Source organism: Dermacentor andersoni, chromosome 2 (genome assembly GCF_023375885.2).
Source record: "Dermacentor andersoni chromosome 2, qqDerAnde1_hic_scaffold, whole genome shotgun sequence".
Lineage (NCBI taxonomy): Eukaryota > Metazoa > Arthropoda > Arachnida > Ixodida > Ixodidae > Dermacentor > Dermacentor andersoni.
Window position 1 is genome coordinate 133,812,211 of NC_092815.1, and position 27,674 is coordinate 133,839,884.

General features: G+C 43.1%; 1 protein-coding gene across 1 annotated transcript; it reads right to left on the bottom strand.

Annotated features, from left to right (window-relative positions):
* Nucleotides 1–926: 926 nt before the first annotated feature.
* Nucleotides 927–27,496, bottom strand: LOC126540704 (metallo-beta-lactamase domain-containing protein 1). The gene is made up of 6 exons (XM_050187547.3): nucleotides 27,120–27,496; nucleotides 26,684–26,848; nucleotides 26,192–26,354; nucleotides 21,731–21,894; nucleotides 12,963–13,077; nucleotides 927–7,731 (listed from the first exon to the last, which is right to left on the bottom strand). The coding sequence occupies exons 2-6, from the start codon at nucleotides 26,825–26,827 to the stop codon at nucleotides 7,511–7,513; spliced, it is 807 nt and encodes a 268-aa protein (XP_050043504.1). The 5' UTR covers nucleotides 26,828–26,848; nucleotides 27,120–27,496; the 3' UTR covers nucleotides 927–7,510.
* Nucleotides 27,497–27,674: the final 178 nt, after the last annotated feature.

Below are 27,674 nucleotides of genomic sequence, written 5' to 3' on the forward strand. Positions count from 1 at the left end.
CCCCGTTGCAAAGGGAGTGCACCACGTGACGACGACATTACACTCTCGTTAGACGGCATGGCTTCGTGGGTGCGCGTGTGTGTGTGTGGGTGGGGACGTTCGTTCAAGAGCGCTTTCCCAAACAGCTACACATCCTCCGTCCCCTTCCACCTACCCTCTGCTATGTAACGACAAGTGCCTAGCCTTCGCACTTTCATCTGCTCAGCGGTGGCACGAGACCACAGAACATCTACAACCAACTTGCAGGATCTTATACGGGTGTCACACGGCACATTTTTTATCGCAATCAAGGCCGATCCGGATCGAATTTCTTGGTCGCGATTGGTTCCTTTCCACAAGCTGCACGAGGGAGCCAATCACGGTCCAGAATTTTGATCCGGATCAGGCATGATCGCGATAGAAAGTAGCCGTGTGACACCGGTATTAATCGCATTGACGCTCCTGGGGGGGGCTGAGAGATGATCATCTCCGAGAGGAGCCCCCACGTGAACACCTCAAGCCTCTGCAACTGTGTGGCTTCTCTCAATGCTGGATGGTACCCGGAATCAAAGCTGTGGTTTGTGTGGCTGGAGTCGGTGATCGCAGTGAGCTCTAGTAACTTACTACACTGACGCCATACGGTGCACAAATACCCTTTCAGGGGAGGGGTACATAAAATATCAAGGCTTGTGAAGCTAAAAGGTTGAAATGTGCGGAAATTCGAGAGACCCGTGTGGATGTTCTTGATGTGCTAAGTGGATTTGGGAGGCAATTTTGCACTGGACTAGCGGTACTGAAAAATTGCACTTTGTTTCATGCAATGTCATAGAACAAGTCTGTCGCAGTCAGTAACTGCTCCTAAAGAGATTTGCAAAATGAATTAGTAAAATTATTGGTACATGAGTTTAGCATTAATGAACAGCAGCATTACGCCGAGACTAAGCCACTTGCCGAGAATTAATATATTTTTATTCAGAGTACACAATTGTAGTTACAATGGTTCACAAATAATGACTCAAAGATGAGACGCAGCATCATTTCAGTGAGCATGTCTTGCGTATACTTTCTTTTCTTGCAAAACGCACTTACAAAATGCTAGAAAAATGCAAAAATACTTGCAAATATCTTGGTACAATCCTGAAAAATCCTTTGTAGAATGCACTATATAAACAAGCATGTCACAAGCCTCAAAAAGGATGCTTAAAGCAATCTTCCTCTAGCTAAGGTAAAATGCAGCGCAGTACTTGCAATAACAGCAAGCACAAGAGCCATTTGCTAAATTTGAACTATCAAAATGCATACACACCTAGACCCCCTAAGTCACTGCAACTTGATGTATAAGTGTCACAGAGGGGTCCAATTTTCTGATAAATTACAGTGTCATATATATACAGAGGCAACCAATTTTTGTTACATGAATATATCCTTGACTAGCCTGTAGAAGGGAACGTGCTTGGCAGAGACACATGAGAAATTAGTGCTTACAACAGCACTACAACAAGTCGGGTAGACTGCAATGTGGTCAGCGAGTGAGCACATGCGACAAGCCCATTTGTGCCAGTTTCCCAAAAATGCAGTGCCCGCAACAGACTGCAAGAAATTCAGACTCCACAAGGAATCACATGGTGCACACTCTGCTTGTTACTACTGAAGAACGAACAGCACCAAGGTGTTACAAAACCAGACAAGGCAGGGCCTGGAACGTATTGCTAAGTAAGGACTTTCACTCACAAGTGCTCATCAGCTCTCTTAAGTTGCGCCACCAGACAGTGGAAAGCAGACCCCAACACATTCATACAAGCGGCCCCCACCGCAAGTCAGATGGCGATGTAAAACATTAACATGCGATTCTGCTTCATGCACATCTGAGTCTTGGCTCAGTTCTGCCATAATCCTTTTGTCACTTACATGCACAGTCGTGTACAATATAAGTGCCAACATGGTGCGTGTGTTCTAAAGGGCCCCAAGACTGCACAGCGGCATTGATAAACTAAAAATTGGTGTAATAAATCCTAGTAACTGTAAAGGTGTTTAGTTCTGCAATTATTCATGTCAGCACTGCCTTGTGGCCCTTTTGAACACACACGGGCACCGTGTTGCAGCCTATATTGCACGTGACTGTACTTTCAAGTTTAGGGAAGGCACTGTGCTGCTCACAAGTCTGCCGAAAATTTCTTTCCATGTTTACCTCACTGGCTCACTGCAGTGTGCAGTACTTATGAAGCTAATGCCAATATTATAATAACCCCGACTGACTGCTAAACGTGATGTGCCTCTTTAATATCCACATGCAGAAAATACTAAGTCGTACACTTGTTCACTGACTTGCTTGTACTTCAATTCATGGCATTAGATCCAGCAAAAGGACTGTGGAGGGTCAGTAAGGCTATACTTCAAAAGGCCCACTGAACTACAAAAGACACCCCCTTGCCAAAGAGGACAGGCTACCCCGGCAGAGTAACTGGCCACTACCTACAACATGACCTCACACTTAATGTCTGACCTGAGTGCCTGCACAGCACGAGCCCCAGATCAAGGTGGCAGTCGGACCTGCTACGTAGCAGAGGGATCCAAGAATCTTTGCACCTGGACAAGTTGCCATTGCAAACTGAACTTGGCAACATGTCATGCAACCCTAGAGAGTGAAACAAACCTATCAAGACTGAAGCATTTCTAGGCATTGCTTGGGATGTCATAGGGCTAAGTGAGGTTAGGAGGAGTGGTAAGGCATACACTGTACTAGGTAATGGTCGTGTTCTGCTACAGAGGCCTTACTGACTGGAGAGAGTACGGTGTAGGATCCCCAATTCATAACCAGGAAGCTCAGAAGAGCACAAGGAGTGATGAACAACAACGGCACAACAATTGACATAACACTAAGAGACAGCAATATAACAGTACGAGTTACAGAGCAAATTCTGTTACTATGTTCTAATTGAGATTAAAAATAAAAACTAGCCAGGACATGTACTGTGTAGAGCAGATAGCTATACAAGGATAACAGAATGAGTGGCAAAGGAGAGAAAATACAGTTGACAAAGGATTAGATGAAGTGAAAAGACTAGCAAATTTAGAGGGTTGGGTTTGGCTGGCTCAGAAAAAAAAAAATAATTGGAGAACCCTGTGAGAAAGCTTTATCCTGCAATAAACATAAATCATCTGACAGTGATTTTTATGTGTTGTAAAAACACCAAAGAGAAACATAGGCTGATCTGTATTAGCAAGCTACCCTTCTAGAATACAAAGAAGCAACTTTTATCACGAGAGGAGGCTTGGTAAGCCAGAAAAGCAAAAGACTGGTGACGACATTGCCTTGAAGTTTTTGCACCAGCCCACCGTAACTACGGATTATGAGGTAGGAAGCTCAAGCCCAGTTAATTGTTTAGCAGTAAAAAATGGACTACGTTGTATTTGACAGGAGCCAAGAATTGAACTTTGCAAGTTTAGACAAATTTTACTGCACGACACCGTTTATTTTTACTTATTTATTTATTTGTGATGCAAGAATCAGACCACAAAGGCTTAATATGAAAAAATACTTTTAAATTTATGACATGACACTAATGTACTACTGCTGACGTTTCAGTGTAAAATAAGGAAGAATGGAAGTTAGATGCTAATTTTTCTTCCAGTAAGCAATCTCCTACCGTGAAGGAAATGAATAAAAATGGAGTTGTGAAAGAACACCATCTGTTTAGGCACACTTGGTTTTTCTCTTTAATGTCCAGCCAAATCTCCTAAACGCTAACTGAAGTGGCCACTATGGAAGAGCATTAAAGGCTAGTGCTCCTTCAGGCTAGCACAGCCAAATTACGCTTGCAGTGTTTCCCTGCCGTTAGAATGACATACATGACAAAGCAAAAGCAGCTCTGTACTGAACAATCAAGCACCAGTGCTGCAACACAAAAAAAATCTGTCTATCCCCCAACTGTAATGCCTGCATAAACCCTGTGGGTACCACATAAATAAATCGTAATAAATAACTATCTCCAGCCTTCATAGCATTGCCTGTTACATGTGAAACAGAGTATAGATATCCAAAAAAACAGGCGGAATAGAGTTCTGCAACAACCTCTTATACTTTCATCCAAAACAATGGAACAAGAGAAATCCTTGTGTGATGTGTTAATGAACATTAACACAAAGCATGAAAGTAGACCTAAGGCATTAAGTGCAAACAGCACAGAGAGGCTAGTGCACAATTAGTATAAATGTCCCTTAAATAGCCACAAAAGAAAAACTATAAGAAATAAACTATACAGAATGTAGAAAAGTGAAACTCTAACCAGGTACTTCTGTTTAATCTGACAAAACCACATAAGGCACCTTCTAGTAGAGAAGGTGAGAAGGGGACCTGAAGTGATGAGATCTGAAATGAGATCTAGTAGCCTGCTAGCAAAAAAAGGCAATCGCTTCCAACTTGAAGCGAGTTATTGGCCATAGTGAGCCATAAGTCCTCCAGGATATATATGTTAAATACCAAGTTATGCACATTAAAGATAAACTTTATGCAGTATACACACTAACTTTAAACACAGGCTCAAGAAAATGTTCGGAACATTTAAGCCTCAAATCTGTTCCAAAGCATGGCCACAAGATGGCGAAGCCAAACACTATCACTAGATAGTTCTATCACTAGATACGTAACTAAACTAGCAACAGATTTTGCTTTAGGTTTGTGTCAAACTAGCAGCTTCACCTTCCCTGGTAAAAGACCAACCATCCAATCAACATCTCAAGGCATGAAGTCAAGTATTCACAGACAATATAAGACAGGCTATCAAACTCTTTAGTTCACCGTGAACCAAAGCTGATGCACTTTATGGGCAAAGGAAGACAGGTTGTAATTGCAATAACTGTTAACTTGAGTGGTTGCATTCTAATCATGCCTATGGACACACACACAAGAAGAGCTATGCATATATGGTATTCCCATTTTAGCATTAACTACATTCATTTATAACACACAGTAACTGAAAGACTGAGTGAAATGTCAGCAGCTTGCTCTTCTGTGAGCAGAATGTTTTTGGCTTAAATTTGCTTACTCTTGGCACCAAGAACTTGATTTATCACAAGCACAGACCACCGTAGACCAATTGTATGAAAAAGAAAGAGGGGGGGGGGGGGGGGCTATAGCAGATGCATCCCCAGAAAACATACTGCAGATTGTACAATAACAACAAGCAAAACTTGTAATGTCCCAAAGCCCACTGTGTCGACATTTAGTCATGCTTTTAAAAGACATACACAAGTGCACTACACTCAGTAGCAACATCAACGAATATCAAATGCAAAGCCATCAAAAGCTAATCGTATTGAAATTTCGGACTGCATAAAAAGCCTAGTTTCAAATAGTGTAGGTATAAAGCAGCCTCTGAGCAAAAGTTTACGTTTGCAATATCAGTACATGTATCACGAAAACCTCGCAAACACAAACATTTTTTAAGTGCAATGTCAACTATATTGTGAGCATAAGCCCTCCTGTGCAAGTGCACGATAGCGTCGAGCAGAATTGTTCACTTATTGCTCGCAATATCTTATAGGTACGCTTTAAAATGTGTGACGATTTTCATTTAGTTATCACAATGAGCAGAGGAGGGTGCATGAAATTGCTTTCTTACACCTGCTTTTTCATTATTGTTAGGTTCATATCTTTGTGAAAGTTTAAAAAAAAGTCCTAAAGGGGCCGCACAACAATCTTTTTTTTTAATATAATAAACAGAACTTGCTAGATGCTAGGCAATGCCTGTCATTCCTGAACATCTGAGCTAAGATTATTCCTGTACTCGTAGACAGAAGCCTACAGTTTTATTCAAAAGACTGCCTGTTATTTTCTCAACTCCCAGCTAACCATTTTCTTTTGCATTTTCCAAGCACATTAACACGATGGTAGTCAGCTGGAATTTTAGGGATTTTATTCCTATGCCTTATCAGAACCAAACAAAGAAATCACATCACTGATGAGGTGGTAGCATCATCTAGCGGCAGAGAATGATACCACAGCACCGATACTATATACAGGGAAATCCCAATAATTTGAAATGTCTTAATTTCAATTCACAGACAATTCTAACAGTTCTGTTGATCCTGGCAGAGTCCTATGTATTTGAATAGCGAAACGAAAACTGAAAGAACGAAAACTCAAAATATGGTACAACAGTTATTTAGAACATTTCTTGCTCCCATGGACTGCTTTTCGTAGAAATCCAAGCTAAAGGCGAAGGTTGGATGCATCGCTAGCTAGTTAATGTTACATGCCGTGAAAATGAAGAGGGAAGACGCGCAGGAAGCCTAGACCGAAATGGAGTAAGCCGAGTGGTGCGCACTCTCCTTATCTGGCTTAAAAGGAACACCTAGTGTGCACTTGATCACATTACATTACTGGGCGTGCTACTTTAACAACAATCTGCCGATATTTAGTCGCTTGACCTAAATTAATAAGACTAAGATGCATGAAATTGAATTCTTAGCTTTTTGATGAAATTATGCTCAAGAGGGTATACACAGCAAGTAGGTATGCACTCTTCTCAAAATTTCGTGCCCGTGTTGATTTCAAAAATAAACGTTCAATTGTTGGCACTCGTGTCGTGTGCTCTCCTTTCTATCCTTGTCTTAATTTAGTGCCAGAATTTTAACATAAAGTTACGCCTGGTTCAGCGCAGAATTTCTCATGAAGTCATTAGTCAACACTGTGGTGGATTGTTCTGAGCTAAAATTTTGCCTTCTTCGAAATGCAAAAATGAACTTGTAAAGTGTGGCGGGCGGAAGAGTGTTACATTCACTTTTGGCAAGGAAACAATATTATATTAAGCTCAAACCTTGCCAGGTTGACACAAAATGTCTTAATCCACAGGTGGATACTGCAGCATAAAAGAACTATAGAGCATCATTGTGTGAGAAAAACATTCAAGTCATTCTGGGGTACTCTTTTACACTTGAACTTAAAGTAATAACCACAAGAACAAAATCTCAGAAAAGCACAGGCATTCGCATGCAAAACAAAATAGAATTACAGTGCATGCAAAGCCCTTGTTAAAGGCAAACTATAAAGGAGACAAACGTTTGTAAAATGAGGTATACTGTACTTGGTTATCTTAGTTTATAAATTCAACACACACTTCGTTGCTGCAATTGGGGCAATATGCAAGTGGGCAGGTGCTAGTTGTTCAGGAACTAGTTTTCTCACTTGTTTTACATTTTGCCGAAGTATTTTAAAAAATCCTGGAGAGTGCCATTGATTTCCCTTGTAGGGTTCTCAATGTGATCTTTATAACATGTATACGGTCAGGTGTACAAATCTGTCATACTTTGTTGCAAAACTATTCTAATAATACTGCTGTAAGAGCGCATTCTGCAATCAGCCTGGACACAGAAATCACTCACAGGAAAGAGGGGCACACATATTCTGTCGTGACATGAACAAGTTGATGCCTGCCACTTTACATTCATCATCACAGACAGTGTCAATAATAATTATTAACTAAAGCTGAACATGGGCTTAACAACACAACTTCCTAGATTAGGTGCGGCGTCAATTGCCGTCCTCGATGTCGTGAGACTCCAAGAGGCTTGCATGCTTCTCTCGCATCTCCTCGGTAACCTTGAACATGGGCCCATGGCCGGGTATTATGTAATCAGCCACGTCTAGGATCATCTGGCGGCTCCTGCACTGCTGTTTCGGGTCCTCGCTGCCACCTACCTCCTTCCACAGCTTGGGGTTGTCGATGTCTTCCTCCTTCTCAAACAGGTCGCCTGCAATTGAATAGGTGCCAAGGAAAACTCTTCGGAAACACTCAAAGTTATCATGCCACTTTCATGGCTGTAAGGCTTTCGTACTAGGACCACTTTACAAACTGCTTTGTCTATTATGTGCTTTGTACCATTACGTCCTGTGGCCTTCACGGTCACCCTCTTGGTTAACATCAGAGCCAATTTCTGGCTTTATGCTTCCGCCTTGTCTACTGCAGAGTGTATGTGCCTGAGCTGGTGCACTTTAGATTTGGTATTGTTGCATGTTGTTTTGAATTGTGGCCACTGCGAAAATTGGTTTCTATCTCAGTAGTGGTCCAGCCAGTTTAGTATTTGGAGCAATTTTTGGAGCAGGAAAAATGTTGTCATGGAGCAGTTTAGGAGCAGCCACACCAGCATTTTGGAGCAATTTCGGGGCAGAAAAACTTGTCTTTTTATGAACATTTGGAGCAGAACAGCAGTCATCTGTACTCATTTGGTGAAGCATGTTATTAGGACACGAACTGATGGCAAATGTCTCACGTGCATTCCAAATGACAGATGTGCTTTGATGTGCTTTACCGCACTAGACAAAATATGTATTACACCCAATAAGAATGCTAGAAGCTCGACAAGACACTATGCGTCTATGAATGGTGCCAAGATGAAATGCCTCCATAGGGTGTGTCGCAAAGATGGTGATGGTGGTCGAGAACAACATTCGTATTCATTGTGAGGCAGTTTGTCGACTTCCCGTGTGTCATGTGGCCTTTGCAAATAGACACGAGTCGATTTGGCGTAAAACGCTTTCGAAGCACTACCTTTTACTGCCCCCAAGGGCTCAAATCGTCACAGGTACATCCGAAACGCATGCCAGCACAATTATTAGGCATATCGGTGCTTATACTATGACACGAGACAGCGGGTGCACGCGTCTATAATTAAGGAATACGAATTGTGTACCGTGACAATTGCACTTTCCCACTCTTGGTACGCTTCATCGCAATACTTCGTATTTGCTTCGCCGCGTAGCATTGCTGTATTGAGGCGAAGCTAGCTTTCGAGAACCGCCATCATGCAACGGGTCGTGCTTTACGAACTTCGAAGCCATTGGCGAGGATTACAAAGGCGGAGTCGGAACCTTTGCTAACAGTGACGAATTGTTTTAATGAAGACCACGACACTGAACAGCAAGAAACGTGTTAGCGAACGTTGATGTAGCTAGGCTTAGTGTTCCCGCTGTGGTGGCTACAGCTACACACGGATCTGTGTGCGAGAGTGCCTGTTCGCGGCGAGGTCATAAAAATGCCGGCTGTGGTGGCTTTGATCAATGCCGTTTTGGTCCTGTGGTCATGGCAAAAAGTCCGGAAAATCGGACGGCAAAGGGTTTACGCGTCTGAAATTTCAGATGTTCTTATACGTTGATTCTATGGGGTACGTGGCGGTGCAGCACAGGCTTCCGAATTATTGCGCATGCACAAAAATTCAGTCGCCTGTAATTGAGAAGCATAACAACTTATGGCATGGAAATTTTAGTCAAAGTAATTTGTGTTTTCACCGAGAAAAAAAATTTTTTTAGTCCCTCCATTGCAATATATTGGTTTGCACTTTGACTTCACCTCATAGCATGTTGGCAAGAAAAACAAACCAATTGAATTTGATGCATAAAAAAATGGGTAATGTATCCGCAGCACGTGATTTTTGGTTCTTCTTTTTTCGTACTGTATTCTTTGTATATTATATGCAGGGTGTTTCCGCAAACAGACAAAAGTTTTTTAAAAATTGCTTGTGGCAGGTAACACAATTCTGGTCCATGAGCTGGTCCACTCGAACAAGCGGACATTACTTGCACAAAAAATTGAAGTGCAGTCGGCTAATCAAGAAAAAAATCATTAATTATGTTTTTAACTAATTACCTTATGGCACGTACTGCAATTTACAAATTCTAGTAGGTGAGACTGCAAGGCACATCCACCTGAAAGGAATGCATTTCAGTTTTTTGTGCATGTCCGCCTCTACGAGTATCCAGCTCATGGACTGGAGTTGTGCGATCGGCCATAGGCAATTTATAAAAAAATTTGATGCCCTCAATAACAAACCGCTGTACTTGTTGGTTTCTTCACGCTTCACATCTCAAACGTACTGGGCTGCGTGTCCCAACAAAAACTTTGCTAACTACTGCCTACCTGGCTCCAAATAGCTGAAGCGACAGGAGACATATCACGGAACTAGGGATATGCTCAATAAAGGTGCCTATTAACAGTATTCACAAAATGTATGTCTTTTTTCACTGGTTTCCCGGTGACTGAACGTGTGTCGTGCAAGTGGTGCTCCTAGTTCACGCTCCTGAATGCGATTTGTGGCCCGCTCTATCACTTCACACATAGGCGGCCGCATATGTATACTTTCACATGCACAGAAGTGTGCAATGTCGATCTACCTTGAGTAAGCATACCTTCACGATTTAGGTTCCTACGAACTTATGGTGACCACGGTTTTTATTCCTCTCCACACACACCAGCATCTCTGCCACCGTCGTTTGTATATCCCGACAATATGCTACGAGCTGCAGTTGAAGTGCGAACCAAACTAGTACCGCAATTATGGGGCTCAAATCCAATTTTCTTTTTCCTCAATGAAAATGCAAATTACTTCGATTAAAATTTCCATGGCAAAAGTTGTCCTCAATTGTATCCACTTTTCTGCATATTTTTGCATAGGCCACCCTAGTGTCTTACCAACATCTAAGCATAGGCCAAAATAGCGTTTCTGACAAATTTAGGCTTTCACTTTAGAGCTTGTGCACAGCACAGAGGCAAAAATAAAATTTCAAGAGATAGTACGTTTTAGGAACAGTTCTATGAAAATAATTCCAGATTTTTTTCTGTGACCATTTCTTGTTGAAAAATTCCTCAAAAGGCTATAATTCGTGCATTTTTACCTCCTTGCTCAGGGTTAAATAACCCAAAAGTAGTTTGTGAAACTGTTTTCCAATGAAAAAAATGTTCAGACAATGCAGAAATGCAAATTTTGAAGAATGCACGAGACAGTCAATTTTGGCAGATTTTGCTTTGCACCTGCTTTTCCACCGTTTCGTAAAATTCAAATCGCCCTCACGTACCCAATAAATTTTGCAACTAATGTGCAACTAATGCTTTTTTTTTGCAATTTTTCGAGGGAAATTAGTATTAGTGTAGTGCCACGGCTGGTGTAGAATGGCCCTGCATGAAGCGTTTCAGTGTTGCTGTCATTCATGTGCGATTCCACTGATGACTATCACGATGCAGACTGCGCCGCTTCATTTCGATTAGAAGCTAGCATTGTTTTTGATCTTTTGTGTTGCACATTTGCAACGCCCTGCACTCACCGAGCTCCGAAAGTTGTCAGAACCAACCGATGTGCAACCAAATACGTCCTAATCAATGAGGGTTTATTGCATTAAATGATGCATACGCCTCTTAGAACCAGAGGGAGAGTCCGAATTATCTGATTTTCCACACAGCCATGGAAAAAAAAAGACAAAACGAAAAACTGACCTGCAATGAGTTCAATGCTGTCCCAATAAAATGTCGCACATTGCCACAAATGACAATTTTATTTTTTTGAGGTGTTCGGTTTTCAGCGAATTATCACCACTATGAATTTGTCACTTTCCACCAGAACATACCTACAATGTCCGAAATTTCTGGAGCGTGTCATGAATTCTATAGCAAAGGAGACATGTCTGATCAGGTTGTATGCACGTTGTGAATGGTGTTAATTTTTAAATGTACACGAGCACCAGCGTCTACTCTGGAATGCAAGGTGAGTCGCATAGTGGACGCACTTGACCCACGAGATTAGATACAAAAATCGACGTCTGTGCTCGCCACTGTCATGATTTGAGTGTTGTGTGCCCTTATCAGCACAAGTTCCCAATACATAGAGTTAGGTTTAACGCACAGTTTTGGCAACATTTCGTTCTTCATTGTCGCTACTATGTGATAATGTGGCATTACAACCCCATACTGATTAATAATGGATCACGGAACTACAATGAGCACTGCAATGTGGCAGAACACAGATGAACAGACAAAGCCAACCATGCACAGTTCATGCTCAGTACAAGATTCGTATACGACATACTTTCTGATATAACATACTATTCTTTTTGCTTAGTTTAGTATTCCTATATTATCAACTGACCGACTAGACCTTTAACAAACCCGGCTATAATGGACTATTGGCTAAAACAGACATCTTTTTGGGCAAGTTTTGTCTGTGTGGTGTAAATACAACTTAGCTACAGCATCACATGCGTGCAGCACACTGCTGCACGCAATTATTTCTGGCTGCTTGCTGAACCTGTGAAAATGCACTCTTGCTTCTTAAGGAATGACTACACTAGAAGCAAGCTTGTGGTAACAGCGTGCCATGCAATGCCTCACTGGCAGAGAGTGTGTCAACCGCGCCAACGGACCATCACCGATCACTGCTGTAGGCTTAGCACTGAGCATCCACTGAAAGTGCAGCTAGGCCTAACCAGCTTCAAAGCGAAGTCGTAGCATATGGTGTTTTAAAAACAACGACTGACGATCACAATATGCACGAGTTTGAGAGTCCTTTATTTTTCAGTGCAAGCCATCAGCGGTCGAGCTTTCAGTGGTCGAGCCATTTCGCGTGCAGCAGCGACGAGACGCAGCTCCGAGTTGAACTTGCCTTGTACTGTGGCTCTCGTTCATGCTACAGATTTGACAGTGGTCGTTGCTTGTCACGAAAGATAAAATGAAGACTTCAGTTTATACTACCAGCCACTGTTTTGCCCGCAGAACGAATGGTAGCTAATGTTTGCCGGCAACATGCTCAGGCCCGATAGCCAGATGCCTTCCTGCCACTGTACCAGCAGTTAATCTTGTCATTATGCGCGGTATGCATGCTCCAGTACGGGGAGACTTCCATTTGTCAGTACGCAGTGACGGAAAATTGGTGGACAGGAAGATGCTGTGCTACATGGTTGTACAATGACCACTGAACTCATTTCTGTGTAGTTATTTACTCTAATTTCAACGTTCTTGTTGATTTTGCAATCGCTTACAGGTTAGATAGTGGTATGTGCACATTTACACCATTTCACAACATACCGCGGCCCTAATTTTGAACAGAACGGACTTCGGATATAACGGACCTTTTTCGCTCTAATCACGGTCCGCTATAACGAGCAATGACTGTAATGAGTTCTTAATCACTGTCACAGTAATATAGCCTAGTATGCATACCTGTTATGGCCACTGTGCCCAGCTTTGCTGTTTTCACCACGACGCTGACATCAGTCAAGGTGTGGCCTGGTGTGGGAATGATTTGGACATCAGTTGCAATCCTATAAGGTTCGTCCTAAAAAATAAAAAGACACCAGAAGCCAGATACTATGTTGATTGTGCACTCTTCGTTCAGAGCAGACATCATACTTCTCAAATCATTTCAAAACTGTGACATCACATAATAACACTGCAATGAACACAAAATAACTAATCCCGTTGAAGGATTAAACAGAAATCCATAGCAAGCAAAGGAAATAAACATCTCTGCCCCTTTAAAGATGCACAGTAGTTAATGACAATTGCCACCAAGATAGGAATGTTGTGTCGAAGCAGAACTGACACTGGTGTGTTGTAGGTGTCGTGATCCCTTGCTCTTTTCAACTTTGAACATTTCACAGCCAGCAGTAATCTTTTACGTACTCAACAGAGATCTTGTCCACTTGCCGTCTACACCTCAGAAGTCATTGCTCTTTACACCTCATGCAAAACCTCACAACCCTTGAAAGTCTGGTGTGAGGTCCTCACCCCCTTTATAAAGAAATAGTTGGGTTTAACATATGGATATTACACAGTGAATAATGAGAAACGCTGTAGTTGGGGGCTTCAGATTACATTTTTATCCCCTGGGTTTCTTTTGTGTGCACCTAAATCTAAGTACATGAGCATTTTTGCATTTTCGCCATTCAAAATGCAGCTGATGCAGCCAGGAATCGACCACGTGACTTTCTGCTTAGCAGGACAACATCAAAGCCCCTGTGATGGATTTATAGAACACACAGCGAGTAACAGTCCAGTTAAATTTAATTTGGACTCAACTTTACTTTTTAATATATCTTAGGTAATAGCCCACCTACAGTGAATACATAAAAATCAATTTCCCACTTCACTTGGAAGTGAAGTGGAAATTGCTTTCTTTTTTTCATGTGGAATTTCAGTAGCTTCAGTGAGCGCTGGTTTGTCTGGTTCAATAAACTTTACATCCTCTAAATTTTCCTAACGGACAAACTTCACCAACACTCACGCTGCAGTAGGTGCTTGGTTTCTGCTGGTGCAACGGTGCCTACACTTGACTATTGGCTGCTAGGTGACCTCAAACTTGGGTCAGGCGTTAAGGATTGCCGTAATCTGTAATCTACCAGCTGTTTTTGCCTGTGTTCTTTAGGTTGCCATATTTGAATAGAGCTAAACCTCGATTTACCGAAGTTTATGCAACCTGATAATTATTTAATTAAACTGAGATGCACTACATTGAAAACATTTAGTACACTCACATGAATAACATTATACTTCAGCAAACAACAGAGGTAATTTTTACCTGCCTCTGCACTTATGGTGCACATCCTAGACAGTCAGCTCATTGAGTGCACCTCCGAGGTTTTTCTTCACGGCAGCGGCAAACCATTACAGGCCAAAGGTGCCTGTCACCCAAATGGAAACCTGGCATACCTATATCTTTGCTATACTTCCGCCCCCAAACATCATTAGGTTAAGCAAGACACTGAGTGAACTTTCCTTTCTTTAGGGTTTTCAACACGTAAGGCTCTAAGATCTTGCACAGCCAAACTTTGTTACAACAAAGTCACAATTCCATTGAAAAATATCTGATACACTTTAAAAGCATATATTAGTTGTCACACACTGCTACTGGCAAAAGAAATGTTCAATTTATTTATATGTATTTATACTGTATGTGTTGAGGAATCCATTGTGGCAATAAAATCTAGTTGAAGCTCATGAGCAGACTGAACATTTGTTTTAAGTCATGTGCCTATGTCGTTTCCCTCTGCAGCACATATGAGCTACCACATAACCCCCCCCCACTACAGAGGTGGAGACTCGTTTCCCAGTGTACATACTCGCATAGGAATGAACACTGCATTTTGTTAAACCTGGTTTTGTAAAATATAGATTAGTTTTTCTTAAATTGAGGTGCGACAGCATGTGTGTTACAAAAAAAAAAAAAAATCGTAATACTAAAGAGAGCAAGAGAGAGAGGACACTAAAAACTTATTTAGCAAACCAAGTACCTTGAACAATAGTTGCCATTCAGGCCACTAATAGCCGAAAATACTGCCAGCTTTTGCAGCAGCAGCATGGCGAGACTTGGGGCCTTATATTACGACATTATTCCTATATCCCGACATCAAATTTATGCAACTGTTGTTGCAAGCATTGGGCCTTGACCCGCAGCATTGTTTCAACAGCCCAATCAAGTGTTCTCCTCGTTTATAGGTGGTCACTTCTGTTTGCTTTCAAAGCTAACACCATTGCCTACCTTGAGAGGTTCTTCTTATCTAATTGCCTTAAAAGAGGTCACGATAACACAGAAGTGGAGAGGGTTTCGGTGGGGCCAAGCTAGCATAGAGAAACTAGATAACCGGGTGAGGCAAGTGGTACCAGCATCTGTGGTTGGTCCGCTTCCCCTTGCTTAGCTTGCAGGGACACGTCGAAAATCACAGCGGTGTACAACGAGGAGCTAAGGGTGGACCCCAGGTCTTTGGGACTGAAAATCGGTTCAAATTTGAATTTTCAATTTTTAACTACCGCGTTCCTGACACGCTTCCACACCTATCTCTGAAATTTGGTTACAAAATGCCGCATCTAGATAAGAGTCAGCAAGTGTTGCCCTTTAAATTGGCGACAAATTGCGCCCGACCTTTGTCACGCATAATTCGATAACTATGCGCTCGCCAGCACCATTCTGGTATCATTCGAAAGCTCACGTTCCTGGCTTTCTTTATTTGTCGGTCGGCAACAATGCAGGCGCTACTATTGGCCAGTTTGAGCATGTGACCAAGATGGTGAGCAATGATCGGCTCCAAGGACCATGAGTGCCCAAACGACGAAAGCAGCCGAAATCTTGTCTCAAATCTGGCAACTGCAACACTAGATATGCTGGAGGTCCGACAAAGTTTACGCCGTGAGCCGTTCGAAGAAGAAACATGCAAGATGCAAGAAATTTCTGAAAGCGATTCCATTGTCGCAGTCAGCACACGATACCCGGCCGCTTGCCGCTGAAGTTGTACCGCCGCCGAAAATCTCCACCTCAGCTGCTCTGCCGGATCATGCATCTCCACACGCCGGTTCCACTCGCATAAGAATTGACAGGGATGTCGTAACTGAAGAGGAAGTGGATAAGATGAAAGCACATGGGCAAGCTAAGCTCGACAAGACCGCATCTGTGCCAGCCACTGAGCGAAAGATTCGGCGTTTTGTTGACGATCTGACCGCTAATAGTGCATCAGCCTCGGTCGCGGAGACCGCTGCTCTGTACATTGTCACCGAACTTTCAGCTGTGAACAATCTTCTCGGCGTTCTCTTGTGCAATACTTGCGGTGCTTGCAGAGCAATCAGGATTATGGTCCCGCCACAAAACTGACTGCGGTTTGCAAGACCTGTGGTGAAGTTGCGTTGGGATGGAGCTGGCAGGAAATTGAGGGCCCGAAGACATGCAATCCTTTTGAAGTGAATGCACTCGCAGTGCATGCTATGTTGTCGGCCGGCAACGGCCATGAATGATACCTGGCGTCTACTGACGGCTTTTGATGCAGTTTTTTAAAAGTTTACATAAATGTATCAGCTGTGAAATATCTTTTTGTTGTTTCCTCAAAACTGCAATTTTGATGACAATGCCGTATCTGAGGTGCATTATTTCTGCTTCTACTTGCGCTATCACTGTAATTCTTTTCTTTTCTTTTTTTTTTCCAGAAAGGCAAAGCTGTGTGGAGTGCGAATTTACAAATTAACATTGTTGCATTTATTATAAAAATTTTTGAAAATGTCTCTTTTAGTAGTTACATGATTGCCGTCTCTGAAGTTTTCAATGTTTTCATTGCACTCTTGGTTAGTTCCTGATAATTTTCATATAGCAATTTTTATTATGCCATACATAGTTTTGTAGATAGCTCATCTACAAGCAAATTATGCAAAAAAGCAGAATTTTTTCAATACCTATGAAGTTATTTACTCTGCAAGAAAACTGAATGTATATTTAAAATTAGCACATTGAAATACATAAACTTAGAAAGTTGCATCAAAATAGATCAAGAATTAAAAAAAAAGTTTCTAGTGCAGGGTCCCCCATAAAAATGTCGCTACAATGAATCCTCAGCGAATAAGACTTAGCACAGCAAAAGGGACCGGCAGAGCCATACTGCCATACAAAAATTTTTATAATACAGAAAGATTTTGAATCTTCCTAACAGCTTGAGTTAGCCAGTGCAAGAGCAATTGGCATTCAGCCTTCTTCTATTCTTTTCAGAACGGGACACTCTCCTGCTATCCCTCCCCCAAAATTCAGTTGGGTATATTAATGAATCTAAAGTGCTTATGCATCACTTTAACATGATGAGCTTTTATGGGTTTGTGACAAGCCATGACAGCCAGGTGAGGTGGGCAGAGTCTGAAAATGTTTCACGAACAGCAGAGGGCTAATCAGAAGAAAGGTGTAAAAGCAGAAATAATTTTTTCTTTTGTTCGACCTCATCATGCATAAACAGTGTGCACATGCCGTATCAGATGGAAGACTTTCTTGCAGCTTTAGTGACATGATGTGACAGACAGGCAAGGGTTAAAATTATGGGGTTTTACATGCCAAAACCACTTTCTGATTATGAGGCACGCCGTAGTGGAGGACTCCAGAAATATTGACCACCTGGGGTTCTTTAACGTGCACCTAAGTCTAAGTACACGGGTGTTTTTTCGAATTTCGCCCCCATCGAAATACGGCCGCCGTGGCCGGAATTCGATCCCGTGACCTCGTGCTCAGCAGCCCAACACCATAGCCACTGAGCAACCATGGCGGGTTCCAGGCAAGGGTGATGACGAATGTGGCGTTTTGTGGCGCAAGGGCCAAATATGACCAAAGAGCACCAGGCCGGTGTTAATGAGTTCGCAGTGGAGCTATGAATAACGAGAGGTAAATGTTACGTGGCTGTAAAGGGGCCTAAAAAACAGTCGCTGTAAACTGCATAAAACCTATATGAGATAAAAGTATGCCAATGGCTAATGAGCTGTACAATGGACACGAAAGATACATTGCGAAATAATGATGATACGGTAAAAATATGTCAGAGATAAACATTTGCAAGAAGCACTACTGCCTTAACAGAGTCCTTGAGATGCAAGGGCCTGGAGGCATGTGGTATACAAAACTACTATCACAGCGGCATCCTCTGGAAAGAGGATGTGCCATGATTTTATGGGACTAAAAACATGCAAGTCGACATCATTCAAGAATCCTACAACTGTTTTGATGTCAAAAAACGGTTCTGCACCATGAAACGTTACAGGATGGAGAGGGGTGTGCTGGCGGTATACAAGTGGAAAATGTTTCTTTCTCTCAGCTTCGGCTTCCCAACACTCCAGGAGGACGTGAAAAACAGTCAGCCTCTCACCACATCAACACAGGTTGGAGGCTCATTTCCAGTCAATAAAAAATTATGGGTGCCATAGGTGTGTCCTATCCTTAGTCGACAGAATAGGATATCAGTATGTCCCGTTTTCGTTTTGGGGGGACAGAAACCTAACTGTGGCGTAATGAAGTGAAGCGTATTCTTTGTTTCCATGTCCCACAAGCGTTGCCAGTTGCTTCACAGTTTCTTTCGTAAGAAAGGCTTCAAATCTGTGACAGGGACAGCAGCGGTAGGAATAATAGCTTGCAATGTGAGTGGTGGGGCCATTTGGTCTGCTAGTACATTACCCTCGATGCCTCTATGGCCAGGTGTTCAGCATATAAGGGCATGCTGGTTAGATATATTATGACGTCTCTGTTAGAGTGATGTTTATTTGGCCCGAGTACTCGGTGTCGAACCAGCAAAGGCACACACCCGATGATGATGATCACACATGGAACTGAAGATGAGGATCGATCAACGTAGGATGATGATAATATACAGATGAAGAAGACAAGTATAATAAATGCCCATAATATACGCTCTACAGAGAACAGAATAGAGCTCAGTAAGTACTGGGTTTTTGTGTTTACAGAGTGACTTCAAGACTTTTACGACGCTTACCGAGTCTGTAAATATAATTGTTTTTTGAACTTTTGATTTCCTTATATGCTTCAGAGTCGACAACAGTGCCTAGGCCCCAGCCACAAAGATACTTGTTTCCATGTGCATTACACCAGATTCTGAGAAGGATAGACCAACGGCTGCATAAGACACCCCGGCATGCGACTTAGAAGCATCTGTGTAAAACTCCATGCACAACTACTTGTACAGGAGTTCTAGGAAATGCATTTCAATATGTGCCCCTGGAGCATGCTTAGTGACCTCTACAAAGGATGTAACACATTTTATAAGCTGCCACTGCCATAGCAGTAACAGATTCACTGGAGCCATAGGACAATGTTCAAGCACTGGAACACCCATTTCCTCACTAAGGTTCCTCACACGCAAAGAGAACGGCCTTCTTGCTGCAGGTCGTTATAGAAGAGTGTGGCAGCGGTCATATCATTTATGGATGAATGAGACGGATATCATATGGATGAATGAGCGCAGCTCGGACTGCAACTGCCTCAAGGGAAGTTCGGAGTTTTATCTGCTGACATGCGATGCCCTTATCAACACTATTACGGCTACCCCCCCCCCCCCCCCGAAGAAGCGAGTGCATCATTGCAGTCTTTGCAGGAAGTGGCATATTGCCTAAGAAAGTTGGTCTGTCTTAATTTTAATTGTGTTTCTTGGACAAAAAGCACCTTTGGAGTGAATTTGCAGAGGAGTTCTTTAACATCGTCAAGATTGTGGAGAAGTCTTCCCATGTTCCGTTGTAATATTTAGGTATCCATAACAAAAATGAGGTTAATTCTGTGTGTCTAGCAAGAAAAGTTAGGTTACAGGGCCTTTTTCCGGTCCCGTAATGGGACGTTTCTCTTTTTTGGAGTGGTTGAGAGATTCTCGCCATTCCTTAGGCTCTGGTGGCGCCATTTAACAAGGTGTCGTCTGCATCGCCTCTTGTGAAGTGCTGGACACCCGCTTTTGTGAGCGATTTGTTTGTCAAGAAGGCCTCTTCTCAAGGGATGAGGCCCTTGAGGCCACCAGGCCGGAGGTCGATGGTCTCTTCTTCTTGGACGTCGCAACAGCACCAGCTGCAGCCGCTGAGGGGGCGAGTGACGTCACTGCCGGCTCACTGTACATGGGCCGGACAGCCGCCGGAGGCCGTTGCAGTGCTGCCCCGACTCGCCACATCGGCAAAGCTGCTCTTAGCAGCTATGATACCCACCTATGTGCCTCCTTGAAAGATATATTTTTGCTTTGATTGTGACAATTTCTTTTCCTTCTCCGAGACGGGCAGGACCGCGAGTATGTGGCATGCTTGCAATCACAGTTGACACAGTGTGGAGTGTTCTGGCACGTTTCAGAGGAATGTTCATTGTCACTACACTTGGCACATGTCAGCCGGCCTCGACAGTTCTGTGAACTGTGGCCAAACCTTTGGCACTTAAAAAATCTGTGAGGATTGGGCATGTATGGTCTAACACGAAGTTTGATATACCTGGCCTCAATGGACTCAGGGGAGGACACTTGAGCCGGAGGCAAGTATCAGGTGCTTGGTCTGGATTTATTTGCCATCCCGCTTCATCTTAATTCATTTAACATTGATGACATTCTGTTCACTGATGCCCTCCAAGAGTTCAGCCTCAGTCAGCTTCAGCAAATTATCGTACGAGACAACGCCGCAGGTGGTGTTCATAGTATGGTGCGGGGTTACTGTTACTTGGATCTCCCCAAATGACACTAGTTTCAGCAGTTTCTCATATTGCTTCTGATCACAGAGCTCCAAAAGGACATTGTCGCTTGCCATCCTTGACACCTTATAACCTGGACCAAGAACTTCAGTCAAAGACTTTGAAACAAGGAACGGTGAAATAGTTCACACTGGTTTGTCTGACTTTTCAGCGTCGTTAATGTGGAATCGAGGTACATTCTCGATTTGGCGTCCGAAAAATTGGAAGACATCTTCGGTGCGCCCTCGTTTTTGAGAGCAATCAAGGAGTTTATGGAAAGCATCCTCCGTAGGCATAGATGGGGTTTTCGGCAGCGATGCCAACCACTCACCATGGAGCGCACCAGAAGACATGACAGAAGTTCCTGCAAGGGAAGCCCTGCCAATGCCAGCCATACGTCGCTGCTATAACCCAATACAGCATAGGTAACCAAGACTGGCTAGCCACACATGGTTAACCTTTGCCGCCGGGAAACTTGCAAGTGAGAAGAAGTGAAGAGAGGTCAGGAAAGATTAAAAGTGAGAGAGAAAGACGAAGATTGAAGAGGAGGACAGGAAAAGGCGACTGCCGATTTCCTCCAGGCGGGTCAACCTGGAAGTGCTGCTATGTGAAGCAGAGGCCGAAGAGGTGTGTTGCCTCCACCAGGAGGGCCTTAAAGGTCCAAACACCCAGCATCGGCTCAAGCCCCAGTTTCCGCAGATATGGCTAAGCCGCGCACGGCTACACGCAGGAGGGTCCAATCCTCGGGTGCCAGGGTATGTGGTGTCGCAACACACCAAACGCCTGCTGACGCAGACGTCTCTGGGGGACTGGCAAGGTCGGCATGGCCCAAAACGTTTTGACTAATCATGGATGGCTAATGGAAGAAATGGAATAGTAACAGATTGCCACAGCTTTACATTATAGCACCTTTGCAGTGAAACTATAGTAGTCTGTTTCTCTCACAACCTGAGCAGGTCAGCAGACTCAAGGTGAAGAAGGATGAATATATTACGTTTTCAAATGTGCACAGCTGGTACACGTCTCCACTGGACACTGTGGTGCCAATGATGTGGGTGGCCCTCTGGAACAGATTTAGGTTTCCGACATGGTCCGAATGACCATGGGTGCAGACCACATAGTTGATTTCATCACAGGACACACCGAGCCTTGCGAGACCTGGAAACAAAAGTGACCATACTCAAAACTAGTCAAGCATGGAAAGTACCAGTCATTAGCAAAACTAAACTTTGTAAATTACTGCTGCAAAAGAATACATTCTGACAAGCCATTTGCAAATCAAACAGGAAACCGGTGAAATAGCCATGAATTATTTTTGTTGTGTAAAGGCTGCTCTAGATTAAAATGCCAGATTTGTACATAGAAAATGTATGTTTACACTACAAACTGCACTGGCTGTACACATGCATTAACTGTTTATTGAATATCCACACACCACACTATATAATCTGGCTGTTGAAATCTGTGCACTCAAGTAAGCACACCACGAAATGTTTCATTTTAAGCACAAGCAGGTTCTGCAGCAACAATTTCTTAGCCAATGTCTGCTGCTTAAACAGTGAAAATGAACATGAGTGTCCTTCTGTGGTTAAAAAGTTTTCATTAAATTCTGGGGTTTTGCATGCCAAAACCATGATGCGATTGTCAGGCACGTCGTAGTGAGGGACTGCAGATTAATTTTGGCCACCTGGGATTTTTAATACACCCAATGCACTCCCTCTGTGGTGTTGCCTTGGTGAGGGCATAGTCTGAAATTGCAAACATACTCATTTCAGACAGTACACACGTGTTAAAGTCCGCATGAATTTGGCGATATTTTTAAAGGAACCCTGAAGTGAATTTGAATTATGGATGCATGTCTCAAACCATCTCACAGAGGCCCCCACTGCACTATAAAGCCACATTACAGAGGCAGTTTACACTAAAAATGCAGAAACAGAGCGGATACACGAGATGTGGGATGACTAGATCTGTGCTTGTGTAAAGTGCCGACTGTGACGAGCTAATAACATGTATGTGCTTGACTGATGCCCTTAGAGCTATATTGACTTCATTGAAATTGAACTGACTAGTTTAATGACAGTTTATCAGGTACACGAGGTGCAACAGTCAACAAGTATGGGGTAATTCTAACTGGTTAGTATTTTTTAACATGCACCTATAAACTTCAGCACATGAGTGGTTCTGCATTCCACATTTGAAAGCAAAAGCCGGGGCTGGGAACAGAACCCAAAGCCTCATGCTCTGAAGTATAACGCCACATCTGCCAAGTCACCAATAATGGAGGCATACATGGTGAAATACACAGCAATCGTGTTTTGTTACATATTTCATAGAAAGCGTGCTTATGTTGCTACCTGTATGAGTGATGTCGAAAAAGAAAGGCAGTTTAGTAGGTGCACAAGTCCTATTAAGTAGCTTGCCAACAGGCCTCTTTATGAGGAACTACCCTTGGGTTACTTTCAGTATTGCCTCTAATGGCTTATAATATGTGCCCTAGAAGTTGCCACAAATGCATCTGCACAAAGGCAAGTTAAGATCAATGTCAAAAGAATCTCGTGATCTTGAAGATGACCGACATGCACAGAAGTCTGCATCTGAGCAAGCTGGAATACTGAATGCCAGTCCCCTGTGTGCAATCGAGAGATTGAAGCAGAAGCTTGATGTGGGCAAGTTGGTTTAACATACTTGAAGAAAAAACAGTGCTATAAAGACAGGGTTTAAAAGAAGAACATGTACGATGGCGCCTGTCTGCCGTACATGTTCTTCTTTTAGTCCGTGTCTTTGTAGAACTGTTTTTTCTTCAATCAGGAGATTATACACTGAGTGCAAGACCTATGTGTCAATTGAACCGCAGCACTGCTGTTCAACACAACACAAGCTTGGAAATGTGTGGAATCGCTTGCACCTCCTTATCCACCTCAAGCGTGGGTAACACTATATACTTTGTTTCATACTTAGCAGGCAACGGTACGAAAGCTAGAGAGACTTCCCTCACTGCTCGCATTCACAACCAAAAACAGTGCATCACATATGAAAGAAAGATATAGGCAAGCATCACATGATTTTATGTAACATTAAGTGCCATACATTTATGCCACAGATCTGAACATATTGTCACAAGACTGAAGGGACTGGCAGCATCGGTTGAACAATGATGACAGCAATGAAGTGGCCAGAGGCACACAAGAGCCTTGCATCCGTTGCAGCTACTTATGGTTACTGTAGAATTGTACATAAGCTAATTGGAATTTCAAAATATACGCTATCCTCATAATATATTTTTTTGTGAAGGTGCTGGGTAGCACAAGAATATAGCAGGTGATGCAGAGACTCTTCACTTGTTCAAAGCGTTGACAATTCCTAAACAACAGCATCGACCGTGGTACATTCCATGAAGACAAGTAGATTAAACACATTGTCCCGTTCCCTTCAAGATATGAGAAATCTTGTCAGATTCGGTCATTTCGGTGTCAACTTCTCGACAAAGGCTTAGCACATCCTGTATGTAGGAAATGTACGATTCAGTCGACGTCTGGACGTAGGATCCGAGCTTCTCTTCAGCCTGCCAAACTTATGAGGCTTCGCTTTGTAAGTGTGTCAACTGGTCAGATGCTCTTCCTGCATTCAGTACCACACGCGTACCATTCCTTTCAGGTAAAATATCACGTTGGCTAACCTCAGCATGGGGTCCCACCTGCTGTGGTTGCTGACGCAGTCATGTGTGGCAATCCAGACTTCAACATCCAAGCCATCTGGACCAGAAAAGGTTCCCGAGTCTCGCGGGTGCAAAAAAATCACAGGTGCCTGTGGCTGCTGTGCCATCATTGCTTCGTTGGTCATCGCGGAACAATCGAGACGGCGACTGCCTTGAAGTTCCGTGCATGGTTGACGGAGCAGGCACAAAGGGCAGGCTTACCCCTAGGAAGGTCAACATGTGGCATCAAACACAATTGCAAGTACGTAAGAATATTTTTAAAAAATGCGGTCTAGAACATCCCCTTGTCTTGTGGGCAGACATACATTGGACAGATTGGTCAATGTTTGAATGAAAGTGTACGAGAACACAAGCAGTATGCTTGCAAAATGTCAACAGCATGTGGAAACTTCACTGCGCGCCGCTCAAGGACTGCTTGCAAGCCAGAACTTGAAATAACTATCGTCAGCAATTGCCACACACAACAAACAAATAGACAGAGAAATCTTTGAAGCATTCCACATTGTGTCACAATAAAATGGCACATGTTCTAGTGCACTGACCATAGCAATAGATGACAAAGAAATTGCACTTCCGAAAAAGAAATTTACGTGCATGCAACTTGTTGTAAGGAGGAAACACCATGCAGCACCGTGCATTTCGCTTATTCTCACTATTTATGTTTTTCTGTCACTGTCACTAAACAGTTGATAGACTGCACTTCATGTGTGTCCAGTGTCCAGGGCTGGGCAAAGATACTTTGCAAATGTATCATGATACGATACAAGATACTACCGCAATTATTGTATCCGATACAGTACTTTTCATTTGTATCGTAAGATACTTCAATAATCGACCACCTGAGCTCGTGCTGAGTGGCAAAACCCCATAGCCACTTGGCCACCAGGATTAGTATAATGGTTGTAGTGCAGGCATAGAGTTGCTCACTATAACACCTAGAGGGAAATCTGGTGCCACCGTCTGTGGGAGTTTCCTTTGGGGTGCTGGGCCGTCATGGGAATGACGGTATAAGTGTCTGCAAGGCTTGTGTTGACTGCTGTTGTAAGAGCTCTCGTTTAAAACGTAGATATGCCTATACAAATAATGCGCTCCTAAAGTAAAATATTCATAGAGTGTTTTCATTCACCCATATTACATCTTCCAATGAAGTTTATTTATCTACAATGCATAACCAAGCAAAGAAAAGCAAGAACAGACAACGAGCTGTTCCAAAGTGAGTGCGAATCTCGTCCGTCGTGAAACTTTAGCGGCCTGCTGATACCTTTTATGTCTCATATACTTGTACATGGAATAACAAGCTCTCATAATTAAACCTGTTTTTGTGTTATAATGGAGCTAACACAGCTTTTTAGGTGCTGTTTTTGTAGAGAATGAGTCGGACGGATCAGTGACAGACAGAACGGCACTTGCCAGGCATGTCTACAAGGTTTCCTGGCTCTCCTACAACAATGCTAATCCAAAGTCACAATATACCTGCATTCCCATGCATACTACAGTGCAGCAGCGCCAGATTTCCTTCTAGGTAATATAGTTAGAAACTCTATGAGTGCTGGTTTGCTAATCACGGCTTTCCAATGTACTAAGCAGAGAAACGCAGACTTGGCAAATAAATGCAAGGCACATATTCCTGATAGATACTCCTGCAAGCATAAACATAAACATAAACAAAAGACGGCAAAGTACCCAGTTTATGCGCTGATAATTCCCTCAACACAGATGCGGCAGAATGGTACTTACTTTCCACAAGGAAGTCCTTGTCCCAAGCAGACAGTGTATCCACAATGATGTTAAAGCCAGGCCCACGTACGAGGGTGGATGTCCCATTAGCTACCATGGTGCGTCCATCGTTGCTCAACAACGAGTATCCTTCCTTTATGACGTTTATGTCATAGTCCATTTTCTGTGAACATGAAAAAAGGAACAAGAAAAAAAAAGATTACTATTGATGTGCACCAAGTTGCAGAACTATTACCGTACTTGAAATGTTAAGTTATGGTGCACTTGTGTCAAGTCAAACGAGATGCGCGCAATAAGCATGAACTGTAGAACTGCTGTTGCCAGCGAAACTGATTAGTTGACAGCTCCTTTCCACCGTACTGCGGGTATTACGCAAAAGTTTTGGCTGCTGACACAGTTGATTGGCAGACTGAATCTTCCAGTAAGGCGCTTTAAAACTTGGCATCAGCTTGTAACTAACATGAATGTGCTGTCGCCGAGTGTAAAGCTCACCGGCTGTCTCTCCCAAGCAGAGACGAAAAAATCGACGACGGGAGATCTTCCGCAACTCCCAGACTCGCTCACTAACGCTTCCTTGACAGGATCCTTGATAGCGATCGCGGGGTGAGCCGCTTCTTTACGGCAGGCGCTTCGCATCTCTCGTCTCCGCTCGGTCGCCTGCGAATGAATGAAACAGTTACATATGCGCTTATCAAGTGCTGCCACGTGCTGTACCAGCAGAAACAGTCACAGCAATCAGCGTCACACGCCACGATTGCGGTCAACAGTGCGCAATCACGCCGTCGTGTGTTCGAGTAAACAATCAACAACAAAAACCCGCCAGCAGTTACAAGGGAAGCGAACAATGCATGCAGAGGCATTGGCAGGGGACCATCATTCAAGGTCCATTTGGAGGTTTAAAATATATATGCCTGGCGCATGGACTTACTTGACTGCTATGAACGCTCAAAGGCTATTTGAATCGAGGTCAGCGATGATAATAGAGTTCAGCGCAGCAACGCGAATTTGTCTCGCGTTTACAAAAGGAGCCGACCGTGCGGAGTACGCGCACCCACTAGTAATACATTCGTTGTGGTTTCTGCCTAACCCTTTCCGAACAAGACAGGCGAGATTGTCGCGTCAAGGCATTGGTCGCGTCGTTGGCGTCGCGGCTACCGTGTTTTGACAGGATTTTATTTTATGTTGCGGATTATGATTGCCCAATATTATAATCTAAACATCACGTCACGTGCGAATTATTTTAAATGCTGACTGCAAGCAATGTTTTAAACGTGTTCAAAACATTAGAGTTTTCCCATTGGCTAAGCATGCCGCCACACTCAAAACAAAAACTATCTTATGAAAATATATAATAAAAATATTTTAGTAGTTATTGCAAAACTTGTCAAAATAGAATATTTTTACTTTCTGCGTTTTTACGGTCTTATCTAAGGCCTTACTAAAATTTAAGAAACGAACTAAACGACCGCTCGAGGTCCTCGAG

Coding starts and splice junctions, on each gene's coding strand:
- LOC126540704 (XM_050187547.3), bottom strand. CDS start 26,827: ATGCGAAGCGCCTGCCGTAAAGAAGCGGCTCACCCCGCGATCGCTATC. Junction 21,895..26,191: donor CAAGGACTTCCTTGTGGAAA/GTAAGTACCATT, acceptor TTTTGTTTCCAG/GTCTCGCAAGGCTCGGTGTG. Junction 7,732..12,962: donor GGGCACAGTGGCCATAACAG/GTATGCATACTA, acceptor ATTCAATTGCAG/GCGACCTGTTTGAGAAGGAG.